Source organism: Suricata suricatta, chromosome 17 (genome assembly GCF_006229205.1).
Source record: "Suricata suricatta isolate VVHF042 chromosome 17, meerkat_22Aug2017_6uvM2_HiC, whole genome shotgun sequence".
NCBI classification, from domain to species: domain Eukaryota; kingdom Metazoa; phylum Chordata; class Mammalia; order Carnivora; family Herpestidae; genus Suricata; species Suricata suricatta.
This window is the reverse complement of record NC_043716.1, coordinates 38,813,079-38,827,221: the sequence shown is the minus strand read 5'-3', so window position 1 is coordinate 38,827,221 and position 14,143 is coordinate 38,813,079. Positions and strand designations below refer to the sequence as shown.

General features: G+C 53.4%; 2 protein-coding genes across 5 annotated transcripts; both read left to right on the top strand.

Annotated features, from left to right (window-relative positions):
• Positions 1-4,360: 4,360 nt before the first annotated feature.
• On the top strand, positions 4,361-8,721 carry GHDC (GH3 domain containing). 4 transcript variants are annotated; one of them, XM_029927652.1, is made up of 10 exons: positions 4,363-4,472; positions 4,665-4,750; positions 4,934-5,214; positions 5,513-5,634; positions 5,784-6,285; positions 6,684-6,876; positions 6,977-7,048; positions 7,122-7,255; positions 7,629-7,714; positions 7,964-8,721. In XM_029927652.1, the coding sequence occupies exons 3-10, from the start codon at positions 4,947-4,949 to the stop codon at positions 8,180-8,182; spliced, it is 1,596 nt and encodes a 531-aa protein (XP_029783512.1). In that variant the 5' UTR covers positions 4,363-4,472; positions 4,665-4,750; positions 4,934-4,946; the 3' UTR covers positions 8,183-8,721. The 4 variants fall into 4 exon arrangements, with proteins under 4 accessions (XP_029783511.1, XP_029783512.1, XP_029783513.1 ...); XM_029927653.1 differs by having other exon boundaries at positions 4,369-4,458; XM_029927654.1 differs by having other exon boundaries at positions 4,388-4,403.
• Positions 8,722-10,453: 1,732 nt separating this feature from the next.
• Positions 10,454-11,797, top strand: HCRT (hypocretin neuropeptide precursor). The gene is made up of 2 exons (XM_029929239.1): positions 10,454-10,545; positions 11,325-11,797. Exons 1-2 carry the CDS (start codon positions 10,525-10,527, stop codon positions 11,697-11,699), a joined length of 396 nt encoding a protein of 131 aa, XP_029785099.1. The 5' UTR covers positions 10,454-10,524; the 3' UTR covers positions 11,700-11,797.
• Positions 11,798-14,143: the final 2,346 nt, after the last annotated feature.

The window sequence follows — 14,143 nt, the reverse complement described above, 5'->3', positions numbered from 1 at the left end:
CTTACTACAAAGCAACAGTAATCAACAGTGTGATCCTGACGTCAGGATAGACTATGGATCCGTGGCTAGAAGGCAGGGTCTGGAAGGAAACCCGTGTGTCTGTGGTCAACTGATTTTTGACAGGAGTGCCGAGACCATACAATGGGGAAAGAATAGTCTTTCCAACAAATGGTCCTGGGACAACTGAGTAGCCACATGCAAAAGAATAAAGTGGGGGTGGGGGTGGGGGCTGGGTGGCTCAGTAGGTTGACTATCTGACTTCAGCTCAGGCTGTGGTCTCACAATTTGGGAGTTCGAGCCCGCCTTGGGCTGCGGCTGTCAGACTGTCAGCATGAAGCCCACTTTGTATCCTCTGTCCTCTTTCTCTGCGCTTCTCCCGCACACATACGTGCACATACTCTTTCTCTCAAAAAATAAATAAAACATTTAAAAAAGAATAAAGTTGGAGCCTGATGTTACATCACATACAAAAATTAAAATGGATCAGAGACCTAAATGTAAGAGATAAAACTATAAAACTCTTAGAAGAAACCATAGAAAACTTCATGACGTTGGATTTGGCAGTGGTTTCTTGGCCATGACACCAGCAACGTAAGATAGATAAATTGGACCTCATCGGGGCACCTGGGTGGCTCAGTCAGGTAAGCTTCCAACTTTGGCCCCGATCATGATCCCATAGTTCGTGGTTTGGCCCTGCATCCGGCTCCGCACTGTGTGAAGTCTGCTTGGGATTGTCACTCTCTCCTCTCTCTCTGCCCCAACCCCACTTGTGGTCTCTCTCTCAAAATAAATAAACTTATAAAAGAATTGGACAAAAACTTTTGTGCACCAAAGGACACTGTTAGAGTGAATAGGCAACCCCCAGGTTGGAAGAAAATATGTGCAAATTATATGTCTGATAAGGGATTAATATCCAGAATATATATAAAGAATTCCTGCAAGTCAACAACAGTTTCTTAAAATTTTTAAATGTTTATTTAATTTTGAGAAAAAGAGTGTACAGCCTAAGGAGGGGCAGAGAGATGGAGACACAGAATCAGAAGCAGGTTCCAAGCTCCAAGCTGTCAGTGCAGAGCCCAATGTGGGGCTGGAACTCATGAACTGCAAGATCATGACCTGAGCCAAAGTCAGATGTTTAACCGACTGAGCCACACAAGTGCCCCATTTTTTAATGGAAAGGATGTGAGCAGACATTTCTATGAAGATATACAGGTGTTCAATAAGTACACAAGAAATGCTCAATCGTGGGGTGTCTGGGTGACTCAGTCGGTTAAGCGTCTGACTTCAGCTCAGGTCATGATCTCACGGTTCATGGGTTCAAGCCCCGCGTCATGCTGTGCTGATACCTAGCTCAGAGCCTGGAGCCTGCTTCGGATTCTGTGTCTCCCTTTCTCTCTGTCTCTCCCTTGTTCACACTCTGTCTCTCAAAAATAAATAAATGCAAAAAAAAATTTTTTTTTAAAAGAAATGCTCAATTGTTAGAAATGCAAATCATGGAGCACCTGGGTGGCTTAGTCAGTGAAGCATCTGACTCTTGATTTCAGCTCAGGTCATGATCTCACCATTTCTGAGTTGGAGCCCTGAATTGAGCTCTGTGCTGCCAGCTCGGAGCCTGGAGCCTACTTCAGATTCTATGTCTCCATCTCTCTCTGCCCCTCCCCAAGTCTCTCTCTCTCTCTCTCTCTCTCTCTCTCTCTCTCTTTCTCTCTCTCCCCCAAAATAAATAAAAAGAAACTTAAAAAATTTTTCTAAAAATGAAAAGGAAATGCAAATCACAACTCCAATGAAATACCACTTCTTACACATTAGATTGTCCATTATCAAAACAAAACAAAAAAATAACTGGGGCACCTGGATGGCTCAGTCAGTTAAGCATCCGGCTTCAGCTCAGGTCATGATCTCACGGTTCATGGGTTTGAGCCCTGTGTCGGGCTCTGCGCTGACAGCTCAAAGCCTGGAGCCTGCTTCAGATTCTGTGTCTCCCTCTCTCTCTGACCCTCCCCTGCTCATGCTGTCTCTCTCTGTCTCTCAAAAATAAATTTTAAAACATTAAAAAATAAAAGATTTATAAATAAATATATATAAATATATAAATATATATGTATATAACTGTTGTAGGAGATGTGGGAAAATTGGAACCCGTGTGCCTTGCAGGAAGGCATGTAAAATAGTGCAGCCGCTCTGAAAACTACCATGGAGATTCCTCAAAAAGTTAAACATATGATCCAGCACCTCCACTTCTGGGTATATACTCAAAAGAATTGAAAGCAGGGACTCAAACAGATATTTGCACACCCATGTTCTTCTTTAAAATTTATTTTTATTTTTTTAATTTTTATATTGAGACAGAAAGAAACAGAGCATGAGTGGGGGAGGGACAGAGAGAGAGGGAGACATGGAATCCGAAACAGGCTCCAAGCTCTGAGCTGTCAGCACGGAGCCCAGTGCAGGGCTTGAACTCACGAACCATGAGATCGTAACCTGAGCTGAAGTCAGCCACTTAACCAATTGAGCTACCCAGGTGCCCCTGCACACCCATGTTCATAACGGCATTATTCACAATAGCCAAAAGGTGAAAACAGCACAGATGTCCGTCAGTGGGTGAAGGGATAAACTCAATGTGGTCTATACAAACAGGGGAGTATCATTCAGTTTTGAAAAGGAAGGAAATTCTGACACGTGCTACAACATAGGTGACTCTTCAAGGCATTATGCTGAATGAATAAGACAAACACAAAAGACAAATATTGTATGGTTCCCCCTATGTTAGGTACTTGGAGTAGTCAAATTCATAAAGACAGGACATAGAATCATGGTCATCAGAGGCTGGGGGGAGGAGGAGTGGGGAGTTAGTGTTTAATGAATTGAGTTTCAGTTTAGGAAGATGAAAAAGTTCTGGAAATGGACGGTGGTGATGGTTGCACAACGGTGTGAATGTACTTACTGCCACTGAAGTGGATACCTGATGGGGTTAAAATGGGAAATCTTATGTATATTTTACCCCAATACAAAACAAATCGAAGATCTGAATGTAAGAGCTAATTTTATAAAAGTATTAGAAGAAAACATAGGAGTGAATTTCCATGACCTCGAATTTGACGATGGATCCCTAGATATGACACCAAAAGCACAAGCAACAAAAGAAACAGTAGACAGTTAGTCTTCATCAAAATTTAAAATTTTGTGCTTCAAAGGACGCTATCAAGAAAATGAAAAGACAACCCACAGAATGGAAGAATACATTTGCAAATCATCTGACAGGGGCCTTGAATGTAAAATGAAGAATTCTCACAGCTTAATAACAAAAAGACAAATAGCCTAGTAAAAAGCGGGTAAAGGATCTGAAAAGACATTTCTCCACAGCAGTATACAAATGGCCGATATATGAAAAGATGTTTGATCACTGGTCATCGGGGACCATGCACATTAAAATGGACTCAAGTCACTTCATACTCAACTAAGATAGCTAGAATCAAAAAGTCAGATGATAGCAATCGTTGGCAAGGATGTAGAGAATTTGGAACCCTCATATACTGGTGGGATATAAAATGTTGCAGCCACTATGGGAACCAGTTTAGCAGTTCTTTACACAGTTAAACAGCTACCATGCACCTCAGCTATTCTATTCATTGGGATGCAATAAATCCCTTGCATTCATCACATTTTTATGCAAGAAAATAAAAACATATATCCACAAAAAAAACTTGGACGCAAATATCCATAACAGCATTGTACATACCAAAGAACGGAAATGACCCAAATGCCTATCAACTGGTGAACAGATAAGTAAATGTGGTGTGGCCTATCCATACCACGAAATCTCATTTGGGAATAAAAAGGAATGAACAACACGGTACTACACGGAAGAACCTTGAAAACGTGCTAAGTGAAAGGAGCCAACACAAAAGACAACATGTTCTATGATTCCATTTATAGAAACGTCCAAAACAGACAAATCTATATGGAGATTACAAGTAGATTTGTGGTTGCTTATGCGGGGTGTGAGGGGGTTTCTTTCTCTACTACCTTTGTGAGAGAGAGCTAGTAGATCTTTGTGGTCAGGGTTTCTGGATTGGGAGAAAAATTTGGTTTGTTTGTTTTTTTAACAGTTCTCCAGCTTGAATCTGTTCTCCTGGGGCGTGCTTTTCTCCCAACTCAGGCTGCTTCCCGGCACTGTTTTCCACACTCCGATTTCTCTTCCTTCACTTACAGGAGTTTGAAGACACAGGAGGTTGAAGTCTCTGACGGTAGCTTCCTCCCACCTGCCAGCTTGGGCTTGGGTCCTTAGGCAAGCTGCCCCTTTAAGAGCCCCCCCCCCCAGCTCCTCCCTCCTGCCTGGGACCGGATTTCCCCATCAGGGCCCCTCCCTTTAAAGCCAAGGCTCCATCTTTCTGGCTGGCTGGGTACTGAGAGCCAAGCACCCGCCAAGGGGGTCCTGGGTGCTGAGAGTGGGCGCAAGTGGGTTATGACAGGTGCACATGGGACATGGAGCCACTTCCCCGGGGCTTAGGAGGGGCCCGGAGCTGGGGCGGGGTGGATCCTGGGATGAAGCAGAGCCACTCGGGAGTGGCCAGAACATGTCACGGAGCAGCCACTGTGTGCCAGGCACTGTGTCAAACCCTGCCTGTATCTTCTGCAAAGCTGTTATTATTCCCATTTTACAGACAGGGGAACGGAGGCCAGACCAGCTAGCTGACTTACCCAGGGCCCTCCGGCTTAACCAAGTGGCAGAGCCAGGGTCCGACCTCAGGTCAGTGTGACTCCAAAGCCTTGATGTTGTCTCCTCTGCATCACCCGCCTGGCTGGTCCTGGCTTCTTCCCAGACTTCCTTTCTCCTTGGTTTCTTGTGTGATAAAGTGGGCTTAAGCAGGGGAGAGATGGGTTGCCCTCCCCGCCCCCCAGTACCCAACCTTGGGTCCCTTCCTCCTCCCAGGAGCTGCTTGGAGATGCTGCTGCTGCTGCTGCTGCTCCTTTTCCTGCTGCTGCTGCCGCCGCTGGCCGTGCTCTGGCAGCAGCGGCCTCAGGATGCCAGGCTGTCCTGGCTTGCCAGCCTCCAGCACCGTGTGGCTGCGGCGACCCTGTGCTGGGTGGCCGCCTGGCAGCGGCGGAGACTAGAACAGAGCACACTGCACGCAGACCAGAGCCAGCAGCAGGCCCTGAGGTGGTGTCTGCAGGGAGGCCGGGGGCCCCACAGTCCCCTCAGGGGGACCACAGGTGTGTTTCCAAGGGTCTGGAGAGATGGCCCCAAACAGATAGAAACCCCAAAGGATAGGCAGAGTCCAGAACCCATGGATGCCCTTCTCACCTTCTACTGCCAGCACAGAGGGGCCCAACCCCGAGACCCTACCCAGGCTAAGGATTGTTCAAGATGAATTTTCCATTTCTGGGCCCTGGTACTCCCTTCTTGCCCTAAGCCTATGCTGGCTTCCTTCTTAAGGGTCTCACCAATCTTGCCTGAAACTCTTGGGGAACTGTGGCTTCTGGACGAGTTTATGATGTCTTTGGGCTACAGATATAAGCACCTTCCGGAACCATCTCCCTCTGACCAAGGCCAGCCAGGCCCAGGAAGAAGAAAGTGAGGGGAAGCTCCTGCCTTCTACCTCAACCCAGTACTACGGGGAGGCCTCTCTGCAGGTAAACCCAGAAGGCTGGAGCCTAGCCCCACCAGAGACCCCCTGTTTGCAGCCAAACCTTTCCATCAGGGTGGGCAAAGAACCCCCCCAAATTGGGGGCACTGGGACTGGCTCAGGCCCAGGGCCAACACCTCTTTTGTCTCCCTCCAGGCCACCTTGCTGGGTCTGGCAGCCCTAAACAAGGCCTATCCAGAAGTGCTGGCTCCTGGGGGCACCGCCTGTGTGACCCCTATGTCCCCCTGGCCCCGCCCTCTCCCCTGGCTTAGGCCTGCCCTGGGCCAGGCTAGCGCCCCTGGAGCCAAGCACCCTGAGGCCCTGTTGCTGAAGGCACTGAGGGCCCCAGGATTGCGGGCACTCGAAGCTGCGACGGCAGCTGAACTCCTGGACGTCTTTTCGGGCCTGGAGGCCGATGGCGAAGAGCTGGCTGAGGCAATAGCTGCCGGGAACCCGGGGGCGCCTCTCCCCAGGCGGGCGGCTGAGCTGCGGGAGGCCCTAGAGCAGGGGCCCCGAGGACTGGCCCTTCGGCTCTGGCCGAAGCTACAGGTGGTGGTGACTCTGGACGCAGGAGGCCAGGCCGAGGCTGTGGCTGCCCTGGGGGCATTGTGGTGCCAAGGGCTAGCCTTCTTCTCCCCGGCTTACGCTACCTCTGGAGGTCAGCAGGACTCAAGGCTAGTGAGCTGGGGCAGGGGTGCAGAGGTCACACAGCCAGCTGCCAAATAGTGAGCCCTACATAATTATTTGATCCCCCCCAACACCAACAGCTCCATTATACACGTGCAGAAACTGAGGCTCAGAGAGGTTAAGAGTCTTGCACAAATTCAAAGGGCACCAGCATTTAGCTCCAGGTCTGCCACCACCTCCTCCCAGCTAGGGCTTTAGAGGCGGCACACTGAGCCCCAGGGGAGCCAGGAAATGGCGGGGGGGGGGGGGGGGGGGGGGGCAGGAGTGGGAACAGCTGCTCAGAGGACTGGGGCTGGGGGCCAGGGGAGGGGCTACTGCCTGGCCAAAAGCAAGGGCACCAGCCACTGAAGGGCTGCTTGCTCCCCCCAGGGGTGGTGGGCTTGAACCTGTGGCCAGAGCAGCCCCCCGGGCTCTACCTTCTACCCCCTGGAGCTCCTTTTATTGAGCTGCTCCCAGTCAAGGAAGGAGCCCAGGAAGAGGCTGCCTCTACTGTCCTGCTGGCCGAGGCCCAGAAGGGCAAGGAGTATGAGCTGGTGCTGACCGACCACACCAGCCTTACCAGGTGATCACCTGCCCAGCCCCCTAGGACCCTACTGAAGGCCAGGGATATGAGCAAATGGGTCCCTGGGGCTGACCTCGACCCCCACTCCTATACCTGTCAGGTGCTGCCTGGGTGATGTGGTACAGGTGGTTGGTGCCCACAATCAGTGTCCGGTCGTCAGGTTCGTCCGCAGGTAGGTGACTCCCTGGGGAGCCAAGGGGCTGTCCTTGTGCCCTAGGCTCCTCTGTCTCCTTCCTCCTCCCCAGGATGGGCCAGGCCCTGAGCGTGAGAGGAGAAGACATTCAAGAGGATATGTTCTCTGAGGCCCTGGGCCGGGCCGTGGGGCAGTGGCCAGGGGCCAAACTGTTAGACCACAGCTGTGTGGAGAGCAGCATTCTGGGTAAGCTTCTCCATCAGCTCCTGCCTCCCATTCTGGAGTTGGCTGCTCCCTGCCATACCATACCCATCCTGATGGGACAACTCTAGGAAAGAGGTCAGAAGACCTGGCCTCTTTGGTTGCTCCTAACGTAAGTCCTACCTCAGGTCTAACTCCCATCCTTCCTGCTTCAGTCTCTCCCCCTTTCCTTTCCTGACCCACTTCATATTTACAATTAGGTTTGGGGTTCCTCTCCATTTGCCCCCCTCCCTACCAAAGAATTCATTCCTCTTCTCCCGTGATCCTCAGAGTAAGGTGGAACAGGCAGGGGCAGTGGCATTGGCGTTGGGAGGTGCCCTAGTCACAAAAGAGTGTGAGCACGGGGGTTTGTCTCCAGATTCCTCCGAGGGCTCGGCTCCCCACTATGAGGTGTTTGTGGCGCTGAGGGGCCTGAGAAACCTGTCAGAGGAAAATCGAGACAAGGTAAACAAGACAGGGCCAGGATGGGGCTGCGTGTCCCCTTCACCCTGCATGACCCCAGGAGCCCTGGGCACAGTGGAGTGATGGGGAGAGGGCGGCGGGAGGAGAGCCTCTCTGAGGCTCTGGGAAGGGACAGATGAATGCCACAGACACATGTGGACACACAAAACACCTACCACACGTACTCTGGGCTCCAGCAGGCATCCCTCATCCATATGCCACACAGCCTCATTCAGGTCGTTCTGTTTCCAGCTTGATCACTGCCTTCAGGAAGTCTCTCCCCGCTACAAGTCCTTGCGGTTCTGGGGCAGTGTGGGCGCTGCCAGAGTCCACCTGGTGGGGCAAGGGGCCTTCGGAGAACTCCGGGCGGCCCTTGCAGCCTGCCGCTCGTCCCCCTTTCCTCCTGAGATGCCCCGGGTCCTTAGGCACAGGCACCTGGCCCAGTGTCTGCAGAGGAGGGTTGTGTCCTGAGCTGAGGCCCGCCCACTGCCCCGTCCCCCTCGTAGGCCACTTGGTATGTTGTTCTGTGGCCTCTCTGGATGGCAACTCTTGGCCAGGGTCTTCGACTCTGTGTCACCTGACAGCTGCCCATCAGAACCCCAGGCCTTAGGAAGGTCTAACCTGGTCAGCCTGTTCTGATGAGCTATGCCAGCTGGAGCCAGCAGGGCCCTCTCTGAAGCCCGTGACGCCCTCTGGAGGGCACCGCTGGAGTTCCCACCCACGCCACTGGCTCCTGTGTCCCCAGGGCCAGGACACTGTGCTGGGAGGAAGTGTTAAAGCTTAATGCTCCCAGGAGCGACCCTCAGTCAATAAAAAACAGAAGTCTGAGAAAGAGACCTCAGCGTCATTGTCCCTGAGTGCGACAATTCTGAAGTGTCTTCTGCACCAGTTGCCCATAGTGGTAACCCCCTCATTAACAATTCTTATTGGTTTTCCTTCCTCCCTTCCCATCCCCCATGTTTTCATGTGCTTTGTAGGATTACCTCCCAAATAAACCTCTTGCACCCAGATTCTGGACTCAGGGTCTGCTTATGGGGACGCTGTAGTAGTGTCATTTGCCCTGCTCCTGCTGAGGGGTGGCTCCCCCCACCTTCAGCTCTGGATGCCAGGGCTTTCCCCCCACACTCCACTCCAGGTGGGGGTAGGTCTTGGGGACCCCTACCGAGGCTGAGGTCAACCCAGAAGACACAGAGCTGCCACCTCCTCCCTCTCTCCACCCCAAGTTTACCCTAAATGGTGAAGGACCGCTCCCTAACTGCTGGCTTAGCACAGGCCCCTGTCTGGCCGAACATCCGCAAATCACCCCCGTGGGCAGGGGCTGTACTGCAAATCAGGAAGTATCACATCAAAAAGCAATCTCAGAGACCATTTGGGTTAACTGTCCATCTTAGGAGTGGGGAAACTGAGGCTTCCTGAGGCTGTGAGGCTTGCCCAAGGCCCCACAGCTCCTCCTAAGTAACGTGGCACCTGCTCCTGATCAGTTGCTAGGTCATCAGTTCTGCCTCTGAATTACTGCTGGACTCCATGCCCCACATCCTGGCCACCCAGCCCCCCCATCAACTCCACAACGTCTTCCCATGGCTCCCCAGTGCCCCAAGGATTAAGACCAATCAGCTTAGCCTGTAAGACCCATTGCCCCACCCTGGCCCTCACTTACCTGTCCAGCCACCTGTCCCCTGAGAAGGAAGTCACAGCTAGGAGGACCACACCCTACTATCCTGCATGAGCTAAGCACTGTCACCTCCAGGTCTCTGCTCAAGCTGTGCCTTCTGTGGAATGCCTCCTCCCCAATCTTAGCTGATGGAAACCTACTTGGCATGCAAGGCCTTTTGGGGGTCCTTTCCCCCACTAAGCTATCGTTATGCTGGGGTCGGACTTTGGAGCTCCTGGAAAATTGGGCCATGTCCAATGCACACGTCCCTCCAGCGCCCGTGCAGGGCCTGGCAGAGAGCAGGCGCATAGCAGACATGCCCGGAATAAGAGACTCTTCCTTTTAGATGGCACAGTCCTTCCCCCAGGGTCACTCACTCTCTCCTGATGGTGGGATTGGGACTCCATCCCCTACCCCAGGCCACCTGACCAGGAGAAAAACTGCAGGTCCAGGGACAACACCAGGTTTGGCTGTTTCCTCCCCCTCCCCAGGTCTTTCCAAGATTTCCCACCTTGGAGGTGGGTGGAAGGGGCGAAGGGAAGGAGAGAACTGGGGAGAAGGGAGAGGTGACTAAGAAGCCTTTTCCGCAAAGGAAGAGGGCCAGGAAGCCTGACAGACCCTAGGGGCAGCAACAAGGAGCAGAAGGGGGGGGGCTGCTGCCTAGCTGCCCTCCCCTCACCACATACACCATGTGGAGCGTGTCTTCTCTCCTGCCCTAATTAGCAGCTGCCCCTCCCCCCACCAAACACACATACATTGTCCCAGGCCAGCGCCCCAGCCAGGGTCTCTTTTGTGCTCCCAGATTCCTGGGTGCAAGGTGGCCTCATTAGTGCCCGGAGACCGTCCCATCTCCAGGGAGCAGGCAGACAGACAAGGGGGGGACCTGGGGCACCGTGATCGAACTCCCGCTTCTGAGAGCCTTGGCGGCCATTCTTTGGGCCCAACCTGGAGACGGCCGCCCTGTGGAAGGCTAATCTTAGACTTGCCTTTGTCTGGCCCGAGAGTAGACGCAAGTACCCCCGTCTATCCTGCACCACCTCAGAGCACTATAAACCCCAGGCCCTTGATCGGTGGTCACAGCCAACAGCCTCAAAGTTCCTGGCTATTTGGACCACAGCAGACAACACCTTTCCTGGCTACCCTACTCTGAGCTCCAGACACCATGAACCCTCCCTCTACAAAGGTAACAAATAATACCAGGGGGGCAGCAATGAGAGTGCTTGCTCAGGGGGCTGGAAAGAAGGCTGAGGTGTCTCTACTCTTGGTCTTTTCCCGTGCGGGCTCTGAGGCAGGGGACTGGGTGAGTGAGGCCTTCCTTAGCAGAGGACCGGCCTCTGCTAGCACAGGATTGTGCACGGCTCCTGAGAGCTCATGTATCATGTATCAGGTGCTGTTTGCACCTGTCTCTCATGTCCTCCTCCCAGCAGCCTGCACTATAGGAATTACTTAAACCTGTTTATGAAGACGTTGTGCCCCATGAGAGGGTAGGAAACTGGTGCAGAGGCCACATATTACAGTTTCCCTGGCAAGGGAGCAGATGGAAGAGACAACTTGGATCCTGCTGGTCCTTGATTTGCACACCAGTCCTTGCTTGCCCGGGTTGGAAGTATAGAGTCTCTTTCCGTGAGTGAACAAACTTCTGGTACAGACTCACACACCCTGTTTTCAGGTGGAGTGGTAAGCGCTCTAATGAGGGTACAAGAGACTAAGGGTACCCAGAAAAGAGGGAGTCACTCTCCCCAGGAGTCTCAAAGGGCTTCCTGGAGGAGATGGTGTGCTGGGGCTTGAGATGAGCAGGTAAAGGAGCCAGAGAGGTGCCCTCCAGTAAGAGCCTTGCAAACAGGGGCCGGAAACTAGGGGTCAGAGTGTGTTAGGAGCGCCGGAGGGAGGGGGCGCGGAGCCAACTGGGCGGGGCCTAGGCCAAGGTGCTGAAGGTGGGCGCCTGGCCTCCCACCTCCCTAGGTTCCCTGGGCCGCCGCGACGCTGCTGCTGCTGCTGCTGTTGCTACCGCCCGCGCTGCTGTCGCCAGGAGCAGCCGCGCAGCCTCTGCCCGACTGCTGCCGCCAGAAGACGTGCTCCTGCCGCCTCTACGAGCTGCTGCACGGCGCGGGCAACCACGCGGCCGGCATCCTCACGCTGGGCAAGCGGCGGTCAGGGCCCCCGGGCCTCCAGGGCCGGCTGCAGCGCCTCCTGCAGGCCAGCGGCAACCACGCAGCCGGCATCCTGACCATGGGCCGCCGCGCAGGCGCAGAGCCAGCGCCGCGCCCCTGCCCCGGGCTCAGGTGTCCCGCGGCTGCCGCTCCCTCTGCGGTGCCTGGGGGGCGGTCCGGAGTTTGAGCCCTTGCTCTGGCCAGGTTCTGGCCCGGCCTTCTCCTCGCAGCCCCCAGGGTGTCAGCCTTCAGAAAAAGGGAAAATAAAGACGAGTCTCTGTGTAATGCTGGTCTCTGTTCCTTTGTAGTTTCATCCCGTCCTGCAGGGGGCGTGAGAGTCTTTCGAAGTATAAAGAGCCCGAGGGCCTGGCTGCCGGGCCACCGGAGCACTTAAACTCTGGCTGGGAGCGTCTCAGCTCTGGTTGGTAGAACACAAAACACAGAGCAGGAAACTGTGCTAGGCCCGGTGGTACGGAGAGAACCGCACATGTGCACACTTGGAGGGGAGGAGGGTGGACAGACACATCTCTCGATACTCTACTGTCATTCTGTATCTCCGGCTTTACAGACAGACAGCGATGGGAGGAAAGATCTAGGAATGCTGCACAGAGGAGAGGAGTCTGGCTGGAAAGGGTTAGAAACCAAGCTTTTGAGCCAGGAATTTGAGGTTCAACATGAATCTTCCCAAGTGGCTGCAGCACTGGGTTGACGGTGTGGGGGCGGCGAGGCGCTGGGTGGGGGAGTCTCTTAGGTTCCTGCAGCCTGGACCGTGAAGGCTTTGTACCACTCTGTAGGTACCTTGGAGTCAGGAGTTCTTAATCAGAAATGAGGCAAGATTTTCCTGCAACTTTAGCCGAATGCACCCCCACCCCCAATTCACATGTTGAAATTCTAACCCCCAGGACTTCATAATATGACCTTATATAGAAATAGCAGATGTAATTAAGATGAGGTCACACTGGTGTAGATTAGACCTCTAATCCAATATGACTAGTGTCCTTATAAAAAGGGGGAATGTGGACTTACAAAAACACACACAGGAAGAACCTATGTGAATATGAAAACAGAGGTGGGGTGATGCATCTATAAGCCAAGGAACACCAAAGATTGTTGGCAACCGGCCAGAAGCTAGAAGAGAGGAATGGAACAGATTCTTCCTCACAGCCTTCAGAAGGAACCAGCCCTGCCTTCTCTTGATCGTGGACTTCTAGCCTTCAGAACTGAGACAATAAATTCCTGTTGTTCAGGCCAGTTTGTGGTACTTTGTTGTTGTAGTATCCCTAGGAAACTAATATAACAGAAGGATGTGGCACTTTTAAGCAGTCTAACATCCCAGATAATGTCCAGCTCAGACTTGGGGATGAGGAGCACTGGTGAGGGCCTGAGATGACCACCAGCCTATCTTCTCCTTCTCACTGGCTTTAGCTGCTTTGTTCTGGGAAGCAGACACCCTAAGCCACCCCACTCAGCTGCCTTCCCCCGCCCCCCCTGTAATTTTCTGCTTTTTATAGTGAAAAAGTCCAATGTCTGGCCTCACCTGGGTCCCTCTTGCTGCTGCACTGGTTCCCTCTTTGAGAAGATGGAGATCAAAGACCACCAATGCACCTTTGAAGATTTGCAAATGAATTCGGCCCAACTTGAAACTATCTTTCTCAGCCCCCAACTTGCCTCCAGCCTCTCTTCCACTTGAATGGCAGCCAAGAAAAGGAAGGTTAAATCAAAACTGTAGAAAGAGAGAGACAATTGCTCTCCACCACACTATGTACCAAAAAACATGCATTATGCAATTTAATTCTCACAACAGCATGAGGTGAAAATTATTAGCTCCATTTTACAGATAAGGAAATTGATGCTTGAAGAGGCTAAGTCACACACTCCGTGAGTAGCAAAACTGGGATTCTATGCCATGACTACAAAGCTCTTTTCATCCACCAGGCTGCACTCAGAGGCAGAGCTCGCCAAGGTGCCCTACCCAAACTGAGGCACGAGTGATAGTTAAGCCATTCTACAAGTTCATTTCCAGCATTCCTGTCGATTCCCCACCGGCAAAATTAGTCTCTTTAACTTTGCTGTCACACATTGGAGCGCAGGGAACTGGGGGTGCTGCGAAATATCTCTATTCCAGCAGGCGGCGCTGTGAACCAAAGACCATTCGCTGCGTGGGTGGCGCGCGGGGAAACCCGTGGGGCGGAGCCACAATGAGTCGCCGGGGAACCATGCGTGGGGGCGTGGCCACTCCGGAGAGGGGAGTGTTTGCTAACCAAGCCCCGCCCCACCCCATGGTCTCTCTCCAGGTGGGCGTGTCCCGAATTCTCTCCGGGAGAGACACGCGTGGGCCGCTCCCCCCTGGGAGGAGCGCCGCGGAGAAGGGTGAGGGTGTCGCTGGCAGCCCCTCCCCGTACGGGCCACGTGGCGGGCGCGGGCCGAGCCCGGGGGAAAGAACTTGGCCCGTGGGGAGGTGGGGGGGACAGAGGCGGCGCCAAGCCCAGCCGGGAGCTGTGAGCTTCGGAACCTAGAGGCAGCGGCGGCGGCGGCGCGGAGAGGAGGGGAGGAGGCAAGCGGGCGCATGGGGCGCCCCGGCTGCGCCGGCAGCGCGCCCCCTCCGGCCCCGCCGCGCTGAACGCCCCCCAG